At 47.5% G+C, this 27,424-nt stretch overlaps 3 protein-coding genes across 7 annotated transcripts in view; 1 reads left to right on the top strand and 2 right to left on the bottom strand.

The window, feature by feature from the left end:
* The window catches only part of LOC100115398 (follistatin-related protein 5), a 156,077-nt gene that overhangs the window by 64,253 nt on the left and 64,400 nt on the right, over nt 1–27,424 (top strand). For all 4 annotated transcript variants that reach the window (XM_031927797.2, XM_016983315.3, XM_031927799.2 and 1 more), the window contains one exon: nt 1,950–1,991. In XM_031927797.2, coding sequence (XP_031783657.1) covers nt 1,950–1,991 — 42 coding nt within the window. The remainder of the gene's footprint in view (nt 1–1,949; nt 1,992–27,424) is intronic.
* LOC103315576 lies at nt 22,530–25,142 on the bottom strand. Of its 2 annotated transcripts, none has more exons than XM_008205128.4 (5): nt 24,601–25,142; nt 24,420–24,535; nt 23,776–24,063; nt 23,189–23,685; nt 22,530–22,990 (listed from the first exon to the last, which is right to left on the bottom strand). In XM_008205128.4, the coding sequence occupies exons 1-5, from the start codon at nt 24,661–24,663 to the stop codon at nt 22,731–22,733; spliced, it is 1,224 nt and encodes a 407-aa protein (XP_008203350.1). In that variant the 5' UTR covers nt 24,664–25,142; the 3' UTR covers nt 22,530–22,730. The 2 variants fall into 2 exon arrangements, with proteins under 2 accessions (XP_008203350.1, XP_032453828.1); XM_032597937.1 differs by having other exon boundaries at nt 24,420–24,557; nt 24,601–25,118.
* Nucleotides 26,326–27,299, bottom strand: LOC103315575 (serine protease inhibitor Kazal-type 10-like). The gene is made up of 3 exons (XM_008205127.4): nt 26,964–27,299; nt 26,720–26,887; nt 26,326–26,645 (listed from the first exon to the last, which is right to left on the bottom strand). Exons 1-3 carry the CDS (start codon nt 26,995–26,997, stop codon nt 26,593–26,595), a joined length of 255 nt encoding a protein of 84 aa, XP_008203349.1. The 5' UTR covers nt 26,998–27,299; the 3' UTR covers nt 26,326–26,592.

A 27,424-nucleotide genomic window follows, 5' to 3' on the forward strand; every position in this document is an offset into this window, starting at 1 on the left:
TTTTCCTTTGCTCTCTCTCTCTCTCTCTCTCTCTCTCTCTCTCTCTCTCTCTCTCTCTCTCTCTCTCTCTCGGGGTATTGTGTTTTGCTTTCCTTTGCTCTCTCTCTCTCTCTCTCTCTCTCTCTCTCTTTCTCTCTCTCTCTTTCTCTCTCTCTCGCTGTGTCGTTCGATTACGCGCGCGTGTGTGCGCGTATAAAGCTCGCGCTCTCGATATTCCGCGCGTGTTTTCTTTGAATTATACGGCTCGTTTGAGCTGGGGGTGGCGAATTGCGCCGTTTATCGAATGGTACACAGCGCTTTTTACGTTCTCGCTTTGTTTGCACATTACACCGCTCAGGGATGTTATCGTTTGTTTACAAAGCGATCGAATCGCGAAATTACATCTTGAGTGCCTGTATCTCGTTCGCATTCATCTCGCACGAAAGAAGTGAAGGCGTCAAAGCCTCATTCACGAAACTGCCCGAGAAGCTTCAGGCAAACAAGAAGAAGAGAGCGAGAAATCAGGCCGCCTAATACGTCGTGGCTCGCAGAACGTCTGGGAAAATATAAAGAAGAGAAAACTTTTGCAGCTTCGCTGCTGCAGCCCTTTCACGCTCGTGCCTTATTCCAGCCGGGCGTGTACTTTCCATTTCGCCTCGGTCTCGAAATGAAATTCGCAAGTTTTCACACCCCAACGGTGGAAGCGCGCCGGACTTTGGAAAATGACACTTGTAGCAGAGCAAAGTTTCTCCGGCGTTTCCACACTTCGCTTTCTTTTTCATTTTTCAAGAGCCAGGGAGAGAGGAGGCCTTTGTTTCGTCCGCTGACTCTTCTCTCCTCTTTCGGCGCCTTTGAGACGAGTTAATCATTTTCTCGCGTTGTTGAAATATTTTGCCGGAGAGTGAGAGAGAGAGAAAGGGAGAACTGCTACCGCTCTAAGAGAACTTTGGGAATTGTTTGATAATTAATGAAGTTTTGGTTTATTAAGTCGCTCGGAGGGACCACCCCCCGGAGTCGAGCGGAATTAATGTAGTTATTGTATTTCGATGATGAGTCTCCGGGCCGTTTCAATGGAGATTTTACGACTTGATTTGGAAATTTAGCCAAACTCCGGCGTTAATTGTGGCCGTTTCAGTGAGTGCTTATCTTAGAATATAGCTCGTCTCGCTATGCGCATTTCGAAACTTGAGAAATCTGCGCAGAAAAAACTCGATCAGTTTTATATCCTGCGATACTAAGCTTGTCGCAAACTGCACTCATTATCGTGCCTCCACCGTGACTCACTCGGCATGTCTTTCCTCGAGTTCAGAACATACCAGTAAAATTTATTCCTCGAAACGATAACGCATCAACGAAAGAAAAAACAACGTCCTCTTTAACGAGGAACGACTTCATCAAGTCTCGCGGAATCGGCCATCTCTTGAAAACTAGGACATTCCATACACTCGTTGGAATTAATCGAATAGACTCGAGAGGGAGAGAGAGAGAGAGAGAGAGAGAGAGCCGGTCTTTTCACAGCAATTACGAAAACAGGGGCTCTCAGAAGGAGCTTCGCCGCCGCCGCGGAAAAGGTCGCGCGAAATTTCGCAAAACGATATCGCGCTGATTGCTGCCTCTAATGAGTATACCGTACCGCGCTGGACTGCGCGGATGCGTAGCAATTTAATTAGGGAGAGACTCGGCGAATTGAACGACTCACCGGTAATGCGCATCGCGCGCCGCGCGACTTCTTTTATACTAATAGTCAGGGCTGGTGTATAACTATATGAGGTTTTTCCGCTGGTTTGAGATTTCGCTGAGATTTGAGAATTCGCGCTTGTAATAGAATGGTTTAATGAGCCTTTTTAGTTTCAATTGGAAAGTAACTACCTCGATTATTTGATTTTTTTGCAAAAAAGTTTCTCGTATGAATATTGATCGAAATGTAATTGTGTAATCGTTAATCAACGGAAATTAAATTTCTGTTCCAGGTCGGCGTTTACTACGGCATGATGTTTGGATCTCAAAAATCCGTGAGTAAATTCTGTTGATTAATTTCTTTAATTATGCTCTTATTTATATCGTCATTACCTTTGATTTACAAAGCCATCAAATACTTTTCGCCTCCAGAGTCGAAAAATATTATTCGAAACACATGCGAAAGGCGATCCATGCACTAACGTGAAACCTGAACCTCACACTCGTGCTATACACTTTCGCACTTGTGTATCGAAATGTACTACTTCGATTTTGTCGAAAAGAGGATTTTTGTTTCTTGATTGTTTGTGCATGTGTCAAGTCTTAGATAAAGGCTACCATTTGCCCGTATTCGCTACTTGTGGGCATTCAAATGGCAGCCTTTATGTACGGCTTGCGTATATCGTTCCATCCACGTTCTCGCTTGCTTATAACACTAGGTACACGCTATCGCTTTTGGATTCGCGTCGGTCACCTAGCGGCCAATGGCGGAAGCTATGCACAAGCGCTTGTATTAACACAGGATGTGAATGATAGCGCTAATGTGTATGCGGAGAAAATAATTCACCGTTTGCATACTTTTCCAAAGAGTAAACGCACAAAAATAGCATTTCTAATTTTCAGCTCAAACAAAAGGCATAAATCACTTCTCCACGTTTCAAAAATCCCATTTACGACTGGAAAAACATCGGCCCTCGAAAAGCCCGATATCTCGCCAAGTTGAGAGATCCTACTCTAGGCTAAAACCCGCACGAGTATGATCGACGAGCCACTCACGCATCCTCGGAATTTGTATTCCGCGATAAGCGAGAAGACGTCTCTGGCCGTACGTGCTCGCCGGTGATTTATTCCGCAACGAGAGTCCCGGGATATAAACGGCTCGCGCGGCCACGGCTTTTAACGCCGAACTTTTTAAGTCGCGGTTATTCGCCGCCTCCGCAGCAGCCGAGAAAGTACAATCCGCCCGGATTTTCGCCTCGAATTCTCGACTGTGCAGGTTCGGTTGAAGAAGCTCGATTTTTTCAAAGCGCACTATGCTAACGATCGTCGATCCCACTTCGAGTGTTCGGAACAAAAAGTCAGTCGTAGTATACACTCTTTGTCGAGACCAAACAAAGCCCCACTTTCTCTCTCTCTGTCGGCAAAACTTTCGCGTTTAAAACCATTTGCACAGAGCGCGCGTCCAGCCAACAAACCTGTGAACCAAAGAACGGCGCATCAGCATTGTCCGCATCCCGTTAAAAATACTCCCGGCGCGTCCAGCAGCTCCGCGCGACTCTCCCTTTCAAACTTCGCCACGTCCGCGCGACGAAAAAAAGCGGCAACAGCCGCAGTGTATAAAAAAAAGTCCGCGTCTATCTTCCCCTTTGTGCGACATAGTTCTCGGTCATGAAAAGCGCCGTCAGTGCGAGTGAGTTTTACTCGGTGACATGAAAAAAGATCGCGCGCTGCAAGCATCGAGCTTTTTGCAAACTACGTCTTCCTGGAACGCTCGTTAAAAGCGTATACAGAGCAGAGGGAGAGAGAGTGAGTGAGTGAGTAGTAGTCGACGCTGGACACAGGCCAAAATCGCTTTCGAATACCCGGCTGTGGAGTAAAGAGGAGGACGCGCGATGATGCGGGAATCAAAGGTGGAGATAAGAGGAACGACGCCCGGCGAGTAAATAGCATCTGCGCAGTTCGATCGATGTATACTATATACTTCCGTCTACGTGATGGACGCGATGCAAAATATTTATATTCGACGTAAAACGCAGTAGTGCAGCAATCGTTTCAATTAGCCAAACTCGCGATTTCACGCGCAACGACTTGAAAAGTTTATATATATATATGTATCGTTTTTACCTGCCCGGGTAATAGACTCGAAAATTACGTTATTATTATGCCGCGCGCACGCGCGAATACTAAAAACTTTTCAGACCGATAATTTTTACGGTACACAGCGCGCGACCGTTCCCTTTTCAGCAGTTAAACTTTAACGATCGCTTTATCAACTTCCGCGCGCGTGCTGCTATCAATGCGCTCGCGCGCGTCTCTTTTTTCAGCTTGATTTTCCGGGCATTAAAAGGGGGGAAACGATCGCGCCGCGTTTTTGTATACCTGAAAATACGCGCCGCAAAGTACACCGGCCACATACGCGAGCTTTATTAAATTTTATCAATCTCGTTACAAGCGCGAGAACGACGTGCGCAAAAACGCTTACGGTCTCGTTAATTCTCGATATAGCGAGCGTATGTTATATAAATCTTCGACCCAGAAAGGCGAAATAAGGAATCATTAAGGCGATGCCCATCCGAGCGAGATAACGAGCGCGTAAAGAGACAAGCCACAGCACACACACGTACACATACACAGACCTAGTCCGGAAGCCCCATACTTTCCTCTCCGGAGAAGCGTCGTTGGCTTATGCGCACACGCGAGCGAGCGCTTACGCGTGTGATGGAAGGCCCTGCAATAATGCGCCATTTGCATGTGCGGAGCACACAAGGGCTGGAGGAGAGAGAGAATTTAGAATGGCGAGAGGTGATGCATCGGCGTCGCGATATGAGGGTTAATCCGTTTACGCGCGCGCGAGGAAAGACTTTGACGGGGAATGGTTTATACATCGGGCAAATGGGGCTTTTATTGGACGGTAATGGATGGCTGAATTTTTTTTTTAACCTCTCTGGGTTTCTTGTTAAAAATTCTTGCATCGATCACGCGCTCTCGTCTAATAGAGACAGCAGAACGGACTGCTCTCTATGCAAGCGTATGAGGGATTAGAGATATTTACCTTACCCGCGCAGTAATTTGTGTTACACGATATCAAGAACGTAATACAATTATTAAATTATAAGCCATACACGCAAGAAAAAAATAACTTACCGCAGAGCAAGAGAACAAACGCCGCAAAGCTTTCTCCTCTCACAGACGCATACGTCTGCATCGCGAGCTGCGAGACGAGTCAGCGATAAGAGTCTGCACAGCCGTACTACGATGCATAGCATACGCTTGCATTGTAGACGTTAGCTCAGTGGTTAAAGCTCCCGCTTGTTAATCTCCAGGTCCGCGGTTCAAGTCCACGTCTTACTCTTTTTCGCTTTCCGACTCGTCTCCTCTCCGTCCGTTACACTCCGTGTTTCATATCCAGCAGGCGCGCGTTTGCGCTTCCTTTTAACGCACACGAATTTTTCGCTTTTTCCGCGGCCTTTTGCTCCTTTTGCCGCGCGCCGCTCTTTATCTGTCTCCGTTGTACCGAGCCTCTGTCTCCGCTCTCTGTTTTAAAAGGCCGAGTTAGAAAAGCTCGAGCTGTCCGCGTTTTTCCGGCGCGGGCACTATATACCGGGGAGATTTTATTTCGGCGGAAGATTCGGTTACGCGCGAACCGCCGAAATCTCAGTGTCGCTACAGGTTCTATCCTGAGAAAGATTCACAATATATGAATAGGCTACGTACATTTGAAAATATTCTTACGTACGTGCTACGTCGGTGCGTAGTACCTCTGTTGGCCGCTAGGTGGCCGACGCGAATCCAAAAGCGATAGCGCGTGCCGGGTGTTAAAAGCAAGCGAGAGCGTGGATGGAACGACATGCGACAGGCCATACATGAAGGTTACCTTTTGAATGCTCACAAGTAGCGAATGCGGGCATTCAAGTGGTAGCCTTGCCTTGACGCATGCACAAACAATCAAAAAACAATGACCCCTTTTTTCAGCAATATTCGAAATAATACATTTCGGTCACAAGTGCGAAGGTGTAGCACGAGTGTGAGGTCGAGGTCTCGCATGAGTGTATGGGTCACTTTTTGCACGTGTTTTGAAATATAGTTTTCGATACGTGTGGAGCGTGAAAATCTGCAAAATACGTGAAATCGTAACGAATTCGAAATGAATAAAAAATAAAAAACGAAATTAAATGTCAATATTGATTGACAGGCTTTTTACATTAGTGAGGAAAAATTACCCGTTCTATATGTACTAAATTGGCTGTCGACTTTTCACACACTAGGTTTCGTTATGAAGAAGTCGAGAGATTAATTTTCCAAGAACCCAAATGAAAATATTCAATTACTCGGAATCCCTATATATTCGTCTGGAGAAACGCTCACTACACCTAAAAATACAAGTATTATTGCACGTATCGCAGACAAAGCGCTCGCGAAGCTGCAACGGTAAGAATAATATGCGAAAAATAGGCAGACTCGGTGTACACGATAGAGCTTGAGTTTCAGAACGCGAAGCTCAGCGCTGAAGAATATATGTTATTCGCTGCTACGTTTACAATTTCAGCGAGCTAGAAGCCACTCGAGTGTTTTGCCTAAAGAAACATTGCCTTTGGAATTCGAAATCGCATCGATGCGCTTTCAGCCGCTATCTATTTCGCAAACTATTCCCGCAACTTCTGCAGCGATATCTCCTTTATATCAAATTGCAACGGATGCATATCGGGGGGGGGGGGGGGGGGGGACGTATTTCACATCGAAATTTTCTTCCGCCTGATTACCCTGCGGCGAAATCATTCATCTCTCGGTTTCCACAAAAGAGCTCATAAGTTTACGCGACCATATGCCAGCGCGAAAATGTCGAGATATCGGTCTTGCGGCGCGTCTTTGACGCTTTACGCGTAGCTTCACCGGAATCTCGTCGATATTCCGCCGATGTACGCCGATCGGCCTTACATAGGCGCGAGGCGTTCGCTTGTTCTCCCTGATTTTGCCCCTGCGATGACAGCCTTGTCGACGTGTTGGCAAATTTCGTGAATTCTGTTCGCGTGAGCCTGGATTTTCGGGGCTTGGGTTTACGCTCCAGCTGATGTCAGGACGATATTAAGGTCTCTGGGTCTGAGCGTTTGTGTACACCTACCTCGTCTTTAGCTTAATTCTGACGATTTATAGCGTGGGAAATATAAAAAAAAAATAGAAAAATAGTCTCTTTCCCCTTCGTTTATCTCGAGTCGAGCGGAAACCAAAGGAAAGGAACGCAGTGTGACAAAGAGAACAATAATAAAAGCTTCTTTATCGCCTTATCGGTATCCTCATCGACATCTTTAAGAGTTTCTAAGCTTCCTTGCTTTATCTCCTACGGAATGAGAGAGATACGCTTTGATGAGTTTGTTAATATTCTCTTTCAGCGGAGGAGAGAACGCAAGCTTTAAAACAAAGCCGGACACAGAGCGGTATATACACGCTAGGACGCACACGGCCGTTTTTAATTTTATGCCATACACAAGCTCTCTCTATGCGCCTTTGTTGACGGCATATAATATTAAATTATTCCCCCGGAAGTTTCATATTTCGCCTGCCCCGCAACGCATCGTTTTTCCGCGGAGACAAAATAATTGAAACACGATCCGCTTGAATCCGGCGCTTTTTGCCCGCTCTCCAAAGGCGAATTTCATATACACACACATACACACAATAAAGGGGAGTACGCGAGCATACAGCACACGCGCACACCCTCCGAGAGTATTCTCAAAAAACGACTCGTCAAACGTATCGGCGTCATCGCCCCCCGTCAAAAAAGTTCTCTTTTCTTTTCTTCTCCCTCAGCGTATGCAGCTGAAAGACAAAAAAACACGCAAATAAACCGCAGCGCAGAGCAAAAGTCGCAGCGCGGCAATCTCGGCTAATGTTTCAAAGCTCGTTTCCTCGCGCTCCACGGCCACTATCATGCTCGCGCTTGACGCTGCGAAGAAAAAGATGCGAGAAAGTGGAACTCGCGCTTTTTCCTCTAAGAAGAGAGAGAGAGAGAGAGAGAGAGAGAGAGAGAGAGAGAGAGAGAGAGAGAGAGAGAGCTGTGTATATACGTATATCTGCGATACGTTTCACGGACAAAGGATGAGCCCAGGCTTCAAAGAGAGGGCTTATAATTATACGCGATGTTCGACGCGTTGCTTTCTTTTGAATTCTTTATGCGCAGCTGTGCAGTATGTGCGAGAGTGGAGGAGAGCGAGGCACGCGAGCGGGAATATTGTGATACGCGGATGAATGTTTTCGGTGGCCTAGTTTCCCTATAGCGACGGCGTGGCGGTGCTTTTTTCAGTTTCAGATGAGTGTGCCACTGCACCTTTTTCTTTCGAATAAGTTGCACGTCTGCGATTTAATTCGTTTATTTTTCAGGGCAGAATGCGCGGAGTTTCATTGGGGCTTCTTTGTTTCGAGGTTTTTAATTAAAAATATACGCGAAAGATGTAGATCAATTATAAAAAAGAAACAGCGAAAAAAGACACGCACCACTAACCGAATCAGTCGCGTTCGCGGTGTCAATTAGTAAGCCACAGTGCTAGTGGTCCTCCTCCACACCCCATGTATACCGCGCGCTGCGAATATAATACGCACTTGGAAATTTCGCGGTGGGACGAGTATGACATCCAATTTCGAAAACAACTCCTCCGAGTCCGGACACCCCCGTCGTCATAATTCACAACGCGAGATTTTAATCATGGCCCTGCGCGCATGCGCGAGTGAATGTGTCTGTTTTTCGCGATGGACGAGAAATAGGGGACGGCATTACATCGAAGGGCGATCGTAGTAATCATGCAGCACCGCAACACTGGATGAATGTTGATTAGAAAGTGGAGTACTCTACTCTCGTTAGACTCTAGTCATGCTAATTCTCTTTTTTGAGGGGGATCACTTTGATTGCCCTCGGAGATTACACACGAGGCCTGTGCCGATGGGGGTCCATGGGGTAGAGAATAATTTTAAGCCAGTGGTTCGGATCGACGCGTGGTCAGACCGATGAAAAAAAAACCAGCGGAAGTATTGCAATATCCAGGCGATGGATATTTTCGGTCACTCGCTCAGTCAGTCAGTCAATCGTACGCCCAATTACCCCCTCGGTAGATTTTTGCTGCCACCAGCGGTACACATCTAATTAGTTTAACGAGAAACACTTAAATATAAAGGCTGCGCTGTAGCTACTTCAACTGCAATAAACGAGTCGCGAGAATAAAGCGACGAATAAACTTTTTCATTCCGAACCACTCAATTCGCGTCGCGAGCTCTTTTAACGAAGTTACACTTAATTTATCGATTCGCCTCCAAAAATATAACTCACTCTCTTGAGCGCGCGAGAGGTGGCAAAATCAATAAATCGAGTGTAAGGGACAATTACATATTTATCGTGCGCGCATCGATTAAAAGCGATTTTTAATTAATTCACCGGACAAAAGCGACGTTTAATTAAAATTATATTCCCGGAGCTCGCGAACGAAAGACAGCTCAATACACATCCAGCCATCCTTCCATTATTGAAGTAGAACGGCGGAGGGCTGCAAATTTTAAAATACACACACATCCTGGATGTATGAATTTATATCGCCTGTGTGTAAATCAATACACGCCCGCGTATTAATCCGATCTATAGATATCGCGCACGCAAATTACTAATTCAAGCTCGCGGGACGTGCGCCGCTTTCTGAAAGCGCTTCTTTGCATGCATTATCGCGTCGAAGAGTCAAAAATATGCAAAGTCTTTTATTGTCCCGAAAGAAGAGCGATGTAATTGAAAATTTATCGGGAAAATTACAGCGAGCGTGGAAAAATTAACCGATATTTCACACGACCCGCGAGACGAGAAGATGCCGTGACTAAATCAACGAGCTGGCCGACATTTCAAATTCACACGGCGAAAATAGCGCAACACATTAAGCTTTTTATCTGACACTACTCGCGACTCGCCACCTACAAATTCGCCGGAAATTATCGCGCGTAAAATTAATTCCGCCCGAGTACGTGCAGCCCGCGCTATACACTCTTCTCTATATAATATATTCGCGCGCACGCTCGGCGCGTTCTTCAAAAATCTTGCGCTTTGTTAATACATTTTATGAAGCTTTTCGGAGCCAGCGAGCGATGCGTCATAACCGAAACAGGCGTGGCTTTAAATAACAGCTCGCGGAGCAGCTCGCGGGAATTTATGCTTCTAGCGCGCATAGTTTTTTTTCATTCGCGAGCGTGCTAAGTGGACAGATAAAGTCTCGCTCTTTATTTCACGGGCTGTGATAAAAGTGGCTTTTAATCGTCGTATCTCTCGTTATTTATGACACCTAAAACGTTTATCAAAGCGCAAATAATCGCATCGCCCTAAGAGTATTCAAAAATCTCAAAACGCAAAAGCACTACTGAAAAAAAAAATTTAATTCGCAGTCTCTCCCCAGCCGCACATCCTCGGGCATTTTTTTTCAAATTCTGCAAAAGCGACCGCAGCATCTCTCGCGCGCCGCAGTTCCGCAAGCTGCAACGCCTCACGCAAGCACGCCGGAAGGACGATAAAAATTATTGCGTCCAGCAGCGACGAGACAAAAGCCAAGTGTATAATGTCCTCTTGCAGCTAGGACGCAGTGACTTTTGCGCACGGCAAATCGTCGGGGGAATTAACGCCGCGCTTTCAGCGGGCTTGTTTTTTACGGCGGCCCCGCAGTCGTAACGCAAAGCGTCGCCGCTATGCGCTCTGTGTCAGTCTTTTTCCTCGGAGTGTCATCCGCGCTCGAGCCATTTTCCAGTCTCGCGCTGCCACTGCCGCGCATCAAGGTTTTGTGATGTTCCGGAGAGCTTTATTTTTCGCTTCGAAGACTGCGCAGGAGTTTTTCGCTTGAGAGAGAGAGAGAGAGAGCTTTTTTTGAGTAGTCGACGAGTGATGGCTACTTTGAACGCGAATTAGCTTGTGTAGGGATTTACTGTTAAACGGTCATGACTCGTGTAAGCCAGTCTTTAAACAATATTATACGGAAATCAAGCGGGGTTATGCGTGTTCAAAGTGGAAGCATGGTCGAACTCTTTAAATCCTCTGTTTTTATACGAGCTCCAATGCCGTGGCGCAGATAAAGGTTCCTCGTAAATGTGGAACAATAAAGTTCCGAAGCAAGGGACGTCTGACCTTATCTCGGATTATACTACTTCTGCAATATCGCATATTCTTTACATCCTACAAAAAAGGAAGAAGCATAAAAGAATCCTTCGCATCAAACCTTTCCGTGCACATAAATCAATTCTTTAATTAAAAAGCAAGCGCGGGCCGGAGATCTCTCTGAAATATACGCGCGCCATTGAAATCAACCGCGAGAGAAAAACAATCGTCCGAGCCCTAATCCGAGCAGCCTATACCAAGAAAATCCAGCCCCATTTTTTCACAACCCCACTGCACCGAAAATCCTTTTACACCGTCGCATCGCGGCTATACCTGTACGTGCGTTCGAATTTTCCGCGCGCGCGCGAGATTTATCTCAGTCCACTCGCCGACGTAGTAGGGTTTCCGCTCTTTCTTTCTCGCCACCACCGACGAGAAGCCGAGCGTTAACGACCCGACGATGCGTGTGTACCCGGAAGAAAGGCGCTGCTGCGCTGCTGATGGGGATCATGCCGTAAAAGAACGTGGCTGCTGCTGCTGTGTTTTATGGACAGTTTATCAGAGACGAAAAGGCCGGATGCAGGGGGGTGTAGGACAATTCAGCTTCCCGCGAAAGCGCGCGATATTTGTTTTATGCTCTCTCTTTCCCCGGACCATTTTACCTGTGGCCTCGTCGCTTCCTTTCAATTCGGTTATGGTCGACCTTTTTCGGCGGCTCCATAAATTATCCTCAGGATTCGCGCTTTCATAAGCGCGGCTCCGCGCTCTGATGATATTTTTATTATTTTCTTCTTAATATGAGAAAAAAAATCTCGCATTTGGACTTTGCGGGAGCTCGCAGGGATAATCGCGTTGATGTCTCGGTCGGATAATTCGAGAAGAAGGTCAAAGTATGGAGCAGCGGGACTCGACGGACGACGAAGAAAAATTTTCCGTCGATTTCATTGTTCGCAGGATTCCGAGTGATTCGTTCGGCGCCTCGCGGATTTCTTATCGCGCGCTAATCCACTCCTCACCGCGCGAGAGCTGCTTCTCCGGCTTAATCATCTCGATTTCTCGGAAGCCTGCCGCATCGCTCGCTAGCTCTCTCTTCTCGCGATGATGGCGGTCTTTATCTCGGATTGGAGAACTATCTCCGTTATTACGAGTTTCTCCCTCTTTCACGGGAGTGGGCTATGTATTATCGGGGATTCAAAAAGTTCACAATACTGGTGTAATTTCATAATCGAAAGAACGAGAAAGGCTCTATCGTTAACGATTCATAGCACGACACGGACAAAACGCAATAAGGCAAAAATCGCGCCGGGTCGAGTTCTTACATAAATTATTCACACTAAAACGGCGCCCGTTAATTACCTACTTCTGAATTCGAGAGATAAACGCTGCAGCTAGCGCACGAGAGATGAAATTGTTTGCTCTTATAATTCCCGGCCGAGTTCTCGCTGCAGTTCCGCGTGCTTTATCCGCTGCCCCATTGTACTCCGAGCGCTTTTTACGGAGAATTTTATCGCGCTGAGAGAGAGAGAGAGAGAGAGAGAGAGAGAGAGAGAGAGAACAATTTAAAAAACCCACACTGACTAATTAACCGGCCGCCAAAACTAAATCCACATCTCTCTCCCTCTCGCACGGCGCTCGATTAAATATACAGGTTCTCACGTCGAATATTGACTCTCGATTCGCGGCGGCAAAATGAAAGGCAAACATCGCCGGGGTATGACGCGGATCCTTACCAGGCCGCGAAATTTGAAAGTCAATCTCGCGTCGCGATTCTTCAGCAGTGCCCCGGCAAAAGAACAAATATACGCGCAGACGGTCATTCCTCGCTCTCGATTACGCATTCAATTATACACTCGCTGCTGCTGCTGCTGCTGCTCCCGCGCACCGCAAATTTCCACGGCGGTTTTACCTCGACTCGGCTATTATTTCCCCATTACGTATGCGCGCTACTCCGTGTTATACTGCGCGTACAGAGTGTGTGTATGAGCACGACAACAATAATCGCGCAAATTGCGAATCTCCAGTCCATTAAATCTGGTTTACCGATTCGAGCTGCCTGTGTGTGTTCCGGGTGTACACCCGCATCAATCCCTGAGTCAACGTTATGACGAGTCACGAGTGTGCGTGCGTGGGTGTGTGATTTTTGCGGCGCGGAGATGTGCTGAGCTACGGACTATGCGTGATATCGGGTGATACTCGATATACACGAGTGATTTCGCGCGATATTCCGTCGGCTTTGAAAAGTGATATTACGAATGATTGCGGGGAATTTCGAGGCGATATAGGCGCTTGGAACAAATAATCACGTGATTGAAAAACGAAAAAAAAAGCGTTCGCGCAATCAGAAAAGAACTCGGCCAACTCCTTAAACGCAAAGTCAATCCCAGCGTCTCCTCGTGGAGGGCGTGAGAAAAAAGAAACGAAGAAGCCAGCCGGCGTCGCCTAATAAAGCGCAGCTATATACCATAATCTTGACTCTACAAACTCCCCAAAAGTGAAAGAGTCAACGCAGACGCGACGAAATATACACATGCACTGCAGCAGCCTTTGAGCTTATTCCATTCCTTTCGGCAAACTTCAATCTCGCCTAGCTCGCGCTCAGCCGTCGATTCTGCCTTAGCTCTTTCTCTGTTTGTCCCATTAGGCGCGCATCTAAACGCGATCAAAGTAGCCCCCGGAGATCGGCCGGCCGGAGGCGATCGGCGTTTCGCCAAACACATCCACGTGTACCCCCGCGCGTGTCTACAGCGGCCGGTTAAGTTTACCCATCCCTGATGCGCGAGAGGTCAATTTTGCAAAATGAGAATACAAAGCCTCGATATGTGTGTGTGTGTGTGTGCGAGAGATCGAAACGTTAATCCGAACGCCGCAGGGGACGACCCAGGGAGCATGTAAAAGATTGAGATTCCATAGTGTATGTATATACGTATATGTAAGGCGAGCTCGAGGATCTTTTACGAGGGGTTTTTTTTAAATCCAGTGTGTAGAGGAGCCCGCAGGCAATAGGGCGCCGAACGAGGCGATGAATAAATTTCGAGGATGTCCGCGCGCGGTTTTAAGGCTGTCTCTCCTTGATTTTACCGGCGGCGAGGGCGTTTTGCTCCGCTGTTCTTTTATGTCAGCCAAAGTCAAGTCAAACAGCATCGCGCAAGAAGGGCATTTCAATTTCAAAATTGCGCTGTGCAATGTACACTGCATTGTATTTTATATGCGGTTGAAACTGCAGACACGAAATTCGCGAACGAATCAAGCATACGCAAACGATCCCTGCTAAGACGGACGACGGAAGAAAACAATATACGGAAGCGCATAAAGCCGCTCAGCAGACCGTCATAAAGCGGAAATCCCGGCCGATCGGCTCTTTGCCGTCCATATCTATACCCTCCGCTATAGGGCAGCACCACATCTCTCTCTCTCTCTCTCTCTCTCTCTCTCTCTCTCTCTCTCTCTCTCTCTCTCTCTCTCTCTCTCTCTCCTACTTTCCAAAGCCTCGGACGATTCAATCAATCGACGTTTCGTCTTCCCCCCGCCCCCCTAGAGGATCTAGGCCAAAGCCGTGTCCCGCAGCTCGGTATGTGTGTACAGTCTATCGTCCCGGGAACGAAGCGCGAGTTGGGGCCTCATGCGAGGCCGGAATTCCGGAAATCTGCATCAGACCGAGGGACGTTATCGGACTCGTGACCCGATGCGAGAAAGAGACTACGGAGAGATAACCACGTTCGCTGCAGCCTGGCGACGTGTGAGTCGAATCCCGTAAGGATTCGCCGGAACGCGGGAATGTAAATATAGGCACGTTCCGACGGCTGCCGATGTGTTTGTTTGTTTTAAGGGGAGAGGATATAGATGTTGCCCGGGTCATGTGGATCAGTTTACGAATTAATTAATAGCGAGTAATGTGTCGATGAAACGCCTGTTTATATTCGGACGAGTATACGTTTGTTAATTAAAATTACTAAAAGCTCGACGCGTATCATCGACGAATTATTCGTGATCATGATAAAAAAAAAACGATAGGCGATTAGAAAAGCAAAAGTTTGAATGGGCGCATAACTATGCGTGCATAGATTCCGGCCAGCGAAACGTGAGAGGCATTGCCGAGTAGTCGCTCGCGGTGCACGTGCATGTGTCCGGAAGCACGTAAGTCGATAGAAGAAGTAGTAGGAGGGCTGGCTCTCGTTTGATAGGTATATAGAGAATATGCCACAAGGAGGGGCGCGCCTAGAATCGCGCGCATGCTTACTCACGGCCGGGGGACGAAATTAATTTTTTTTCTTTTTTATTCGCAAAGTCGTACACATACCGTATTGAATGTATATTGCTCTCGGGAATATTCGGAATATCCGGCTATATGTCTCACGGCTGGTATCGAGAAAATTCCGACACGTGTGTTATCGAATAATGAAACGGAGCGTGAGGAGAAATATTCGAGCATATCGATATCATGCCTTATTCGTGAGCTTTTGTTTCCTGGGCTGATGATCGTATAATACCGCTTCACATGAATAAAAACGTAATTCACACTTTTTCGTGCGGCTCAGGGCCACGTGTTCGGCGTCGAGGTTGTTGAACCGGCGACGGGGCGTCTCGCAGTGACGCCGTGTGTTATGAAGTTACCGTCGTCGTCGCCGGTTGTTGTTAGCGAGTTGGAAGACGAGCTGTGCCGAATAGGAAGCCGGTGATTTTCTTATACGCGAGCTCCCGCGGTGAAGACTGCGCACGAGCCCGCTTGTCTGTGCTTGAGTTATTGTCTAGGATAAACATAACTTTTGCAAGTTTCCGTGTACAGTGTAATGTGGAGACGCGCATACTGGCGAAACGCTTTAGAGCTGCTAGATGGGACTTGATAATTAGGTTGAGCACATGCGATTATGCTAGACGCTTTTGTCTCGACTATATTAACGTTTGCGATTTTGCGTATTTCTTTTTCATGAGAATTATAAATATTCCAAAATATATCTGTAATTCGGAGCACGTTCTCCAACACAATTCCGTATAATCTCTTCACTTAACCAATACCATCATAACCCACTCCCACAGTCTTGGAGCCCCTTACATCGATTTTTCGAATTTCCGATTCACCCAGTAGAATATCCCAGCCTTGCCCACCAGTCCTCTTCCCTGCCGGAGAAATGACTTCCGCCTGCAGAAGCGTCGCGCGTTTGTCTCACGCTCGCGAGTCGAGATGGATGAGCCAGCCCCAGTCCGCCCAGACTTGCCGAAGATTCATGGGATTTTCGCACCTTCCGTTCTCTTCCTCTCAGAAAGAGACAGCAGAGAGAGAACGAAGTTAGCCCATTACCCGCGCCCGCGCGATACACTGCGCGCGATTTCTCAGCCGGACAGTCGTTTATTTTATTTCGAGTTCATTTAAAGTCGATAATTAATGGCCCGAGAGCCCCTCCTGAGCGAGATGACGAAAGACTTTAGTTTTTGTTGAATTAAGTTTCTTCGCGCGGCGCCGGATCTTTTCTTTCGAGGAGGGGGAGCGTGCGGAAGTTTGTGTATAAATTTCCAGCCGTTGTCGTTACTTTTAAAGTCGACTGCGCCGGCTTCGTTAGTCAATGCTCGCGGAATGTTTTTAATTCCGATTTAATTACAAGTATCTCTCGACCCGGATTCGTTATAAAAGGTTGCTCGCGCAATCTTTATCGTATGAGCGGACGCGATAAGCTCTCGATATGAGCTTGAATTTCTTAGCAAACGCCTTTTTGAGCCGAAAGCACGGAGTTGAAGAAACAATTCGAGTGAGATATTATGAAAGTAGGGGCATTTATCACATAAACGTCGCATAACATAAAGGCAAACTCCCTACTACAGAGCAAAGGCTGCTGCAATTGGCAGAGAAGAAAGAGCCGAGAGGCTGCGAAAAAATGGATCCGAGTCCGGCGCGCGGTTGAATAATGCATCCTGTTTTATGTAATATGGATGCTATTACCCTCCATGTAAAATGCATTCTTGAGACAGCTGCCTCGAGTTACTTCTCTCTCTCTCTCTCTCTCTCTCTCTCTCTCTCTCTCTCTCTCTCTCTCTCTCTCTCTCTCTCTCTCTCTCTCTCTCTCTCTCTCTCTCTCTCTCTCTCTCTCTCTCTCTCTCTCTCTCTCTCTCTCTCTCTCTCTCTCTCGGGCTACATACAGTTTATTTTCTCGCTTCTTGTTTACCATATATTTTTCAAAGAGCTCGGAAACGGGTGGAAGCGCGCATTAAATCACATAGGTTTGAGGAAACTCGATTGAAGTTTTATTTTTTGCTGGCTGGAGGTCGGAAATTCGCTTTTCGATAAAGGTTCGGATTTTACTTGTTACGAGACATTTGAAGAGATGAAACATCGTTTTTCGAAATCCCGAATAGAAATGGATACATCTCGTCACCTCGAATATTTTACTCCCTTTAATTCCACGCGTTTTCGAATTCCCGCCCCCGCAGTAATCCCCTGCACAGCTCCATAACTCACGCGCCCTCGCCAAAATCTTGCGCGCCAGTGTCGAAATCCGCGCACGCCTCTTTCCGTTCGTTCCTCGAAAGAAAAAAACCAAGCTGGACCTGGCCGTCATTTACAGCGCGATAAGCCTCCGGTTCGTGTATGAAGATAGCCGACCGACGACCGACGACCGGGTGATCGATGGTCGTGCCCGGAAAACGTGCGCAGGTATATAGGAAAAAAGAGATCCGAACGGAAAAAGGCCGGGAACTGAAGGGAAAGTGATAGATTATCGATGGAATCTTCGAGATGCGCGCGCGCATAGGGAAGGTGTTTATCGTGCTGCGCTGCAGGAAAGTGCATCGATTACCTTTTTGCGGCCGGCTTCTTACTCGGTTTGTGCTCTATATAGCGTGCGAGCGCTGGGGATGATGCGTGGCGTTTTTAGCGGGGGCGGGTGACGACTTATCAGGGCCGAAGTTCGGCTTTGCCATGAGCTTTGATGGAAAATTTGCATTTGTTTGATAATCTCTAACATAACTGATCTACTTTCAACTCGAATTTATAATGGCTCACCCGAATCTTGCGCAAAGGGGTCCAGCCCGAATAAGTTGACCGGTGAAATCATCAGAAATCATGGCCTTCGGATAATCCTTCACAGAGCAGGTCGTCCCTTTTCGACTTTATAATCCCTACACACTTATTTTTTTTCAGTCTATCTCTACAACACACTTTTCCATAATCTCGTGTAAGTCAGGGGCGTAGAGTTAAGCCGCCTAATAGTCTCCATGAGTCCAGCCCGTGATATTACTCTCATCCCGTATATTCTACAAAATAAACAGCTATATCTGTGCATACACGCTTTCAACTTGTTTCGTTCGTTTCTAATTTATTCAGTTATAACGTGCTCTGGGCTGTTTACTAAGTATTTTCGAGAGGGTTCGTGATTCTCCGAGAATCTCGGGGATATGCACCAAAGTCCGGTTGATGGATGAGTTCGTTTTTTTCCGACTCGGTTATTCGGCTTAGGTGCTGCGCGTTTGGCGGATTATATGGAAGCAGCTGACTTTGTAAAATAGTTCAAGGAGTTACGCAAGCGGATTTGTGTTTCGCGCGTGATATGAAAAGAGGCAGTTTCGGAGGCCGTTGAATCGGATGAACACACGTTTTTTATTTGCATTTCCAAACAAATGCGTTTGTAATGCTTGCAAATTGGCAATTTTTTCACTCTGCTTTCAATTTAAACAAAAAAAAAAATTAAAAAACGCCTCATCAACTCTACACCATAGACTGATGTGCTGGCTCTACAGCCTCTAAATTAAATCCAAGCACCGAGAGAGCCCATCCTTACACTCTGGCATCGGCACAAAAGGCGGCGCGTCGCGCTCCTTTGTCCTCGCTCTCGGTCCGTTAATTCGATTATCCACCGGCGGCGGCGCCTCGTAATCGAAGTGCGCGCGTGTGTACTTGTTGCCAGAGCATGAATAATGACGAGAAGTTTGTTCGCCGCGGACTGAATGACTGCGTACATGCACCACAGGTGCCGAGAGCGAAATTGCTTTTTTCCAACTCGATTTTCTCGGCTGAAAGGTTGCCCCTCGCGATTCGATTTTTTCGAGATTGCAATTTTCCGCGCATAGATTGTGCGGCGGCGACGGCCTCTAATTCAAACTCACCGCACACGCGCGATATTTCATAGAACGCTTTTCGCCTCAAGATTCCGAATACGACGAGGAGAATAAAAAAATAATCTCGAGACAGTCGCGAAAAAAGCGTCTGGCGCATCAAAGCACAACAAACTACAGCACTCTTGCCGCAGAGAAAAAAGGCCCGCCGACAAGACAGATCGTCGTTGGAGCCTTTCCGCGATGAGTATAACCGCTGCTACTTACACTCCGTCGCCTGCAGAGAGAAGCGCGCATCGTCGTCGCGAAACTTGGGCTACGCGCGCTCTGCAGACAATGAAGACTCACGCGTGCCGAGGAGAACTTTGGACACTTTTGTTGCAACGGGAACGACGAGAGAGGCAAGCTCGTAAGGAGTAATATGTTCGGCCGCGCAAGGACCTCTATGAGAAAGAGAAACTGTTGTGGCTTGCTGCTGCTGCAGTCGTGCGTAAATAGCGGCGGTTTGTCGGTGCCGCTGACGCGCTAATTGCGCGCGTTTTGTCTTGCCGCGGATTACACGCGCTGCACTTTCGAGAAAAGCTTTCAGCGCAATGGCTTCGATTGTCCAATTGTTTTTTTACGGATATCATTGTCGGAAGACGTTATAACGACACGGCTGTGTATTCAATGAGAGGACAATGATCGATCGCGACGCTCCAGCGTTATTAAATTTCATCCGACAAGTTAACTTTGTAACGGGTGGCCGATTAATCGTAATCCTGCGGGGCATTATCGCATCCGCACGCGCACATGTTGCTTTACAAAGCCGGCCGACTACATTCCGCTCTTTCTAATTTTACCGCATTAAACACATGTAAATGTAGCCGCATTGTTAGCGCTCGGGTCTTTGAGCGTGATATTCGCGTGCGGCGACAGCCGCTGCGCAGCGCGAGCGCGTATCAAGGGTATAACGTTTTGGCCAAACCAACGCGCGCAAAAATCTCGCGTTACTCTTTTGATGCCAGATATAATGTTGACCGGGCTTCATTGCCGTTTTTTTTATTTCCTTTTTGCGAGCTTTTTTTTGACGCGAAATAATTATTGTTTGAAAACCATAATATAGTGTATATAGTGATGAAAAATAAAAATTCAGAAAAACGAAGCCCATACCCGTGAATTACGGTTATCGAGGGGTAGATATGCTCGTCCGGAGACCGCTACAACTTCGTTAGTTAAAACACCATCGACGTAAGCTGATCCGCATTGCAGTGCCACTACTCATTCCCAGCACCTACCTCCCCCCCCCCCCCCCTCTTTCGCTCGAACACTGTATAGTCTCGCCATGAGAGGCTAGTAGAGGCGGCAGGAAAAATAGGAGCCTTCTCTGGGGGGTCGCGATTCCGGTCTTATGCAAGCTCGCGCGCAAACACGCTTTTTAATTGGGAACCGGTCCCCTGAACTGCGGAGTTGATTCGAAACACGAATAAAGTCGTTATAGACTATATTAAAGTGCGAATTGTATGTTTCGTACGAATAATTTCAATGTTATAATCATTACTAACGCATCTTTTGCATTTTGTGTTTCAGGTAAGTCCATCTTATCCATACCACATAAGGATCACTCTCTTTAAAACTCAATCGGCATCTCAGCCGATAGCGTTGAAACTCACCTTTCTCGCACATAAGCGACATCCTCGCCGGTGAGCGCGAAACCGCTGCAGCTCTAACCATCCGCGCTTCGCTCGTGTCGAAAGCTTGCCACGCGGGAGATTCCTGATACAGCGGCCGATGAAGTGTGCGCGCGCGAATAGCTCGGAGAGACGCGGGCCGAGTCGATATTTCAACATCAAGTCGCTGCAGTCTCGTGCGCGCACACTGCACACACACACACCTACACACTGATATAGATAGCTGCGGAGGTTCGGTGCACTTCCGCCTTTAATGGCTCGCGGCCCGGTTCTTCCCTTTATGGCCCATTAGCTTCGCGCGCTACGCTCTGCGCTATCGACTCCAAGGACATTTCCTGGCTCGTTCGCTATCCCCGCACAGCCTCTGGCCGATAGCTATGCCGCCGCCGCGATGTATACGCACGAGAGGAGAGAGAGAGAGAGAGAGAGAGAGAGAGAGAGAGAGAGAGAGAGAGAGAGGGAGAGGGATTCCGGATTCGCCCAAGCTGTTATCTCAGCCGATTTGGAGGGGGCAGTGTGTAAGGGATGGAGTTTTAAGTGCGTGGTACGGGAATTTTCTAATTGCGGGGGCGAGTCCGCTGCGGGTGGCTCTGTTTTTTGAAATCTTCTCTCCAAAACAAAAAGCTCCTTTAGTTTACACACACGCGCGCCAGTTCATCGCAGACTGCTGCAGAGTTCAGCGTCCTGTTAAACGCACGTTAATCCCGCCAAACACTTCAAAGCCAGTCTCATCCCCCAATGCCATCGGCGGCAGCTCTCAAGGAAGCGGCACGTCTCGCTCGGCAGTCGCCCAATATTGAAAAAAGCCTCTTGAAATAAATCAGTCTACGTTTTAACTAGACAGACTGGCACTACTTCTTTCACTCGCTCGCTCGCGAGAAGCCGGCTAAAACGAAGGGCGCGCTCGATAGAAAAAGCGAAAAGAAGAAGAAGCAGAGTACAGGCAAGCAAGGTACGAGTGGAAAACGAAATAACGGCGCAAGAGAGAGAGAGAGAGAGAGAGAGAGAGAAAGAGAGAGAGGGAGAGAGAGGCGGCCGTTTGATCCGAGCATCGGCTGGCTGGCGCACGTGTAGTAGTAGCGCGGGAGCGAAAAACCATTTCCCCTTTTTCCGGCACGCACTTCGTCTTACTCGAATGAGCGCAATCACTCGTCTCTTTTCCTCGACTGCTGCTGCTGCTGCTGAGAGCGAGAGAGAATAGCACGACGGAAGGGAACGCTAGTGACGACTCTGCCCCCGTTGTATTGTCGGCTGAGAGGGAGAGTCTAATAGAAGCTCCGCAGCGAAAGACGCGAATATTGCGTGATGCTGCTGTGCTGCTGCGCTGCGAAAATCGCCGGTTGTAAAGCGAAAATGAAAAATGTTTATGTGCGGCTTTTATTTTTAGCACTGCTCTACTTCGCTTAACGTCCCGCGCGCGCTTTAGAGCTTCTAAAAGCACGAGGCTCTCAACCCACCCCTAAAACCTAACTCTTCTCGCGCAAACAAAGACTGTAAAAAATCAAGAGCCAGCGCGCGACGAAATTAAAAATTCCCTTTCGCCCGTTCTCTCTCGATATCCACTCCGTCTTCGTCTGCAATCACTTTAGCCTCCTCTCTCCTCGCGCAAAACGACGGCGTCGACATCACTACGGACAAGCGAACAGCGCCAAGAGCGACTCTCCCCCTCTAGCGCTTCGTTCCATCGAGGAAAAAGCGGCACGATGCCAGATTTTCTGCGTCTGATGCCGGATATTTCGCTTCTCGCAAAGCGAAGAACGAGAGAGAGAGAGAGAGAGAGAGAGAGAGAGAGAGAGAGAGAGAGAGAGAGCACAAAAGTGCAAGGGACGAGTGCAGCGCGCGATCCTATGAATTTCAAGGTGGAAGCGCGTGTACGTATAGCGAATTCTGCGAGACGTCGACGGCCCCGCGGGCGAAAATCGGTTATTGTATGTGTTCGGCGAGAATCACGTCGCGAAGCTTTGCCCGTCTCTTTCGAGCTCGATTTTGAAGGCCGGATTATTCGAGTGTCCGAGACGTGTCGTATTGGCTTTCCGAATTCGGAATCCCGTCGAGGATTGTCTTTTGAATTTTTATTCTGTGAAGTGGGTCGGACGCTGAATATTTCTATGCATATAATGCGAATCAAAACAAATCGAGCTTTCTCCCACGCGCAGCAGCTCTCGGTTTATTTCTCCTCAGGCACGAACGGCAGATCAATTAAATTTCCAAAGCCCGAGCCAAGAAAAACACAGACTATTCATCCGAGCCAGTCGGATTCAATTGTAGCAGCAGACCGCTGCTGGTTCAGGTGCAGCAGGAGGGCAGGCGGGTAAACAGGCCGGCTTCGTTATGCAAATGTCCGTGGAATAACAAGCCGGCGTCGCTGCTTCTGAGCAGGAGACGACGCACGTCTTCCTACTCCTATCGACGATTCCGACTGTGCCGCCGCCGCCCCGGCGCTTGGACCTTATCAGCCTCATGCGCTCCGCGTCCGTTAATTCCTTCCGCTGCTGTTTACCGGCGTCCTTGTCTGGGTCTGGGGGTTGAAATTGAGGGTTATACGGGGCGAGTGTTTATGGAGGGCGTTCGGTTGTAAATCCGACGAACTTATGAGGAAAGAAATTATTAAAAAAGTAAGCTTGTCGAGGATCGCTAAAGAATGTTCTATTCAGTGAAAAGAATGGAAAGGGACGTTCATCGTTCCGATAATCAAAGCCAGCAGTTTCCTCCTCACCTCCCTTGTCCTTCGTCTCTCTGCTGGCTCTCCTGCCCTTGGTCTCCCTTGTCCCGATAGCCTTATCTGCGGTCTCCGGCTCGGTGCTCGTGCCCTTCTCTTTCGCCCTCTTCTTTACCTTCTTCCCTTTCTTCTTCTTCTTTCCGTCGTCCTCTTCCTCGTCTACGGTCGCGGTGATCGTCGCCTGAGTCTTCGTTCCCTCGGGCTGCAATAAAGCGTACTTCTGCTCGTCGGTGCAGACGCACTCGAGCTTCGCCGAGAAGATCGGACGTCCTGGTGCGTCAGTGGTGGGAACGGCCGAGGTGTCGAGCTCGCGACACTCGTACCGCGACGACTCGCCGAGATTCGTTTCCTCCTGGGCGTAGAAGAAGGGATCGCTTGAGGGCTTGTCGATCTCCGTGACGACGCTCGAGCCCAAGTAGCTCAGCCGCAGGTAGAGCTCGAGCTCGGCTAACGAGTCGTCCGCGGCTCGAAGAGCGAACGTGCCCTTCATCGATCTGGAACATTGGAAAAATTTAAAAGGCAATTTCGCCGCTAATCCGCCAATTAAAGTCTCTAATCGCTCGCGTTAACTCTCTCCGGCGAACCTTGAAATCGGGTCGCGCTCGTGGACGAGAGCGAGGTAATCTCCGAGCTCGCGTCTCAGTCTCATCTCAGCGACGATACCGTTCAGCAGTTCGTCAACGCTGACGAGAACCGAGCCGACGTCTTGGATGTGCTCCTCCGTCTCGAAGTAGCGGGAGATTTCGCGACGCGCGCGAATTTCCAAGCTCGGGTTCTCGGAGTCGCAGTCGAGGAAGGACGAAGGTACGGAGATGACAAGGGACTTGCCGCCGTGAAAGAGCTGCTCCGTACCCTGTGAGCCTCGGTATTGTCTGTGGATTGAGAGAAGCGGTAGGGTCGGCTGTGTTTGCTGATCGTTGCGATTGAGCGAGAAAGGTTATTCATTTCTTTGCAAAGCGATCGACAGGGACCTTTGTTCGATTCGGTTCAATATTTGAAATGTGCTTAATTAAATTTCCGATATGAATTTAATAAAGCTTTATCTGCTTTATTAAATTACGCGAAAGATTCATGAAGATTTTTTCAGAATGTAATTGGTTCATCAAATAGCTGTTTTACCGTTTCAATAATCTTTAATTAAGCATTACATTTTAATCTTTCGAAATATGCAGTTAAAAGTTGGAAATAAACGCAGTGCACTTTTAATACAGCTCGATTGATTGCCTACTTGTAATCGAGTCGATTTGGCGTGACGTCGATCCACTCGTCATCGAGGAAACGAAAGCTTACGATGTACTTGCTCATAATAACGGCGTCGAATGGACTGTTGCTCGGCACGAATAGCTGCAACGATCGATATCAGCTTCTATTTATGTTTATCGGAAAATCGTAAGGGAATACAACCTAACCTTTTCTACCGCAAACTCCAGCATCATCATTTGCGAATCGTGGGCGATGATGAGAGACGACATTTTTTTATATTTTGTGTTACGTTGCTGAGTTTCTTAAATTTTTGCCAGTTATAGTTACTTGAAATTTTGCATTCGTTACGGTTATATTAATTTTAAATTAGGAACCTAAACTTTTGTACTTTAATTTTGCCATTGCAGTCGGGAAACAACACCGAAGTGCGCCTATATTAAACTTTTCGCAGCTAATTTCACGACACACGACGTCTAATTGAAATCAAGCCACTTTTTTAAAACTGTAATTCCAGAATAACAAGTCATCAACGAAACTTCCTCGCAGCAGACCAATTAAAGATACGCGGATAAAAGCGAGCCCTCGTAGCTCGCAAATTAATACCCGCGGCAATTCCGAACAATTCCAGACCCAGCTCCCCGGCGAAGTACAGCGTAAACAAGGCAGCTGCGCAGCCGTCCAATGCACTCGCGCTCGTTTCTTCTAATCGGCCGTTCGCGCACTTATTCCGCTCTATTCGCAACAGGCCGCCGCATCGAGAGTCTCTAAAGCGCTATCTTTATTACTTTAATTTGAGACTCGTGTATACCTGCGCAAGATAGTCCTTGGAATACAATACAAAGGCAGCTGTGTCGTTTTTCCGGAGAAAAAGAGTGGCTGAGTGCCGGGAAACTTAAGCCTTATCTTTCCGGCGCAGCTTCTTATAGACAGTGCAATTTATGGAGATATTATATTCTCATTAACGTCGTCGCGGGCGAGCATCACTTTACGCGGAAGTAGAGATCCTCCAGCCGCTACCGTCGTCGTCGTCGTCGTCTCGACGGCTTTTTATTACCGTTGCGGATGGATACCGGACCGCAAGCTTGAATGCGTTTGATGATGAAGGCGGCCTGGAGGCTTTCTTTGTTTGCCTTTCTTTTTTTCTGGGCTTTAATTAGATGCTTATCGGGCCGCGAGATATTTTAATAAGAGCACCGGAGCGCGGAGCAGTTTTTATATCGTGTACAAATTTTCATTTTGTCCTTGGCAGCGCGCCAAATTTGAAATTCCCGCAAAAAGCTCCTGACCAATCCGAGAGTCAGAAGGTCGGCCGCTTACCAGCTTCTCGGTGTAACAGCGTCAATACCAAGCACTCAACGACTGTACACAGACGTCGTACGCTCGACCCGTCATCTCCTCTCGAAATGCCGTGTCGCGAGTGGTCTGGACCGCAAGTCGACAAGGCGCTCGATCTTCTACTTGCAGCCTCTCTCTCTCTCTCTCTCTCTCTCTCTCTCTCTCTCTCTCTCTCTCTCTCTCTCCGCGACGCGCCTATACCTACCCTCCTTAATAGGCATTAGCGCTCGAGTGCACGCGTTAACGAACGACACCCCCCCCCCCCTTGACTTTGATTGGCTGGAAGCGTAATGCACGCGTTATTCGCGTGTAAACGACGAGGAGGGTTCTCTCGGGATGGGTATGTTTAATTTGATCGGCAAGCCGTGTAAGACGCGCGTTTATTTGGAAATTGACAGAGAACTGCGTGCGCGAGAGAAACTGTCGAGGTGAATAGTCGAGGAGAGGGGGTGTAACGCGAGCTCTGGAGCTGAGGTGTTTGGATTAATGCGTTGGACGGATCTTCTATCAATATTGCACGAAGCTTAGTCACGAGGCCCGAGCTTCTTTTATTGTTTGACCAAAAAAATAGGCATAGAATCAAGCAACGTACTTACCTGAAATCGAAATAATTTTTCGCATTTTAAGTAATGCAGAGAATAGTTGAGGCAGGTACCAAGCGTTCGATCTTCCAGGAGTAAAAGTGTAACGAAACTAGGTACAGGATTTCGAAATCGCCAATTTCATGCGCTGCATTTTATGTGTAGCTATAACTTTTATCAAATCATTTATACTGGAACATTCGAATATAGCGGCGATTGGATTCATTTTTTTATTATTCATCAAGTGTACAACATTTAACAATTAAAAGAAAATAGTAATTTTTATGTAAATCGATCGTCTCCATTACACGGGCCCCAGTACCAAATCTGGACCTCTGCAAATAAAATGTTTACTTATATCGCTATTAACGGTACTAATTTCGAGTGCCGCCAGCGTGATAAATCTTACCAGTACGCTCGCATGCATTTTTACAAGCTAAAAAATTTGGGCCTCCGTACGTGCGTCCATTGGTACCACAGAGTGGATTCCATTCGCGAATAAATTCACAATCGCAAAACGGGGGTCGAATTCGGCGAGCATCGACGCTCGATGCAAAAACAATGAACACTAGGATCACTGTGAAAGAAGCATTAAATGCAATTCGCAAAAATTTACGTTTTAATTTTTCTATCAAAGAAAGCAAGTTACTTACATTCAATGAAAGTAATACTTCGCGTCTTGAACATTTTAAAGAGTTTTCTAGAATAGAGCAATAGAACCGTGAGTATATAGGATCGCCGTCAAAGTGTATCTAACTCTATAAAGCACAATGGATTTTGCGCGTACGGCAATTATTTTTATCGAGCTTTTACGAGCGGAGATTCGTGTTATCAATCGAGTTCGATAATAAAACGAAATAGTACTATACTCGCCGCGTGATGAATTTAATTCCACAAATCGCCAACAGCAATCTTTAACTTGCACAAGAAGCAGTAATAGCTTGTCCCAGCAAAAACCGACTAATTCATTCAATCTCCGATACCGCTCAACTAAGCCCAGGCCGACCAAATAATCGCAAATCAAGCGTAACCCTATAAGCCCCCTCTCTCGTTCAGCAAAAAAAAAAAAGCATCAGCAGCAGCTCCCTTCGAGCTACATAAATAAGAATCCCGC

This window comes from Nasonia vitripennis, chromosome 3 (assembly GCF_009193385.2).
Source record: "Nasonia vitripennis strain AsymCx chromosome 3, Nvit_psr_1.1, whole genome shotgun sequence".
In the NCBI taxonomy this organism is placed as follows: domain Eukaryota; kingdom Metazoa; phylum Arthropoda; class Insecta; order Hymenoptera; family Pteromalidae; genus Nasonia; species Nasonia vitripennis.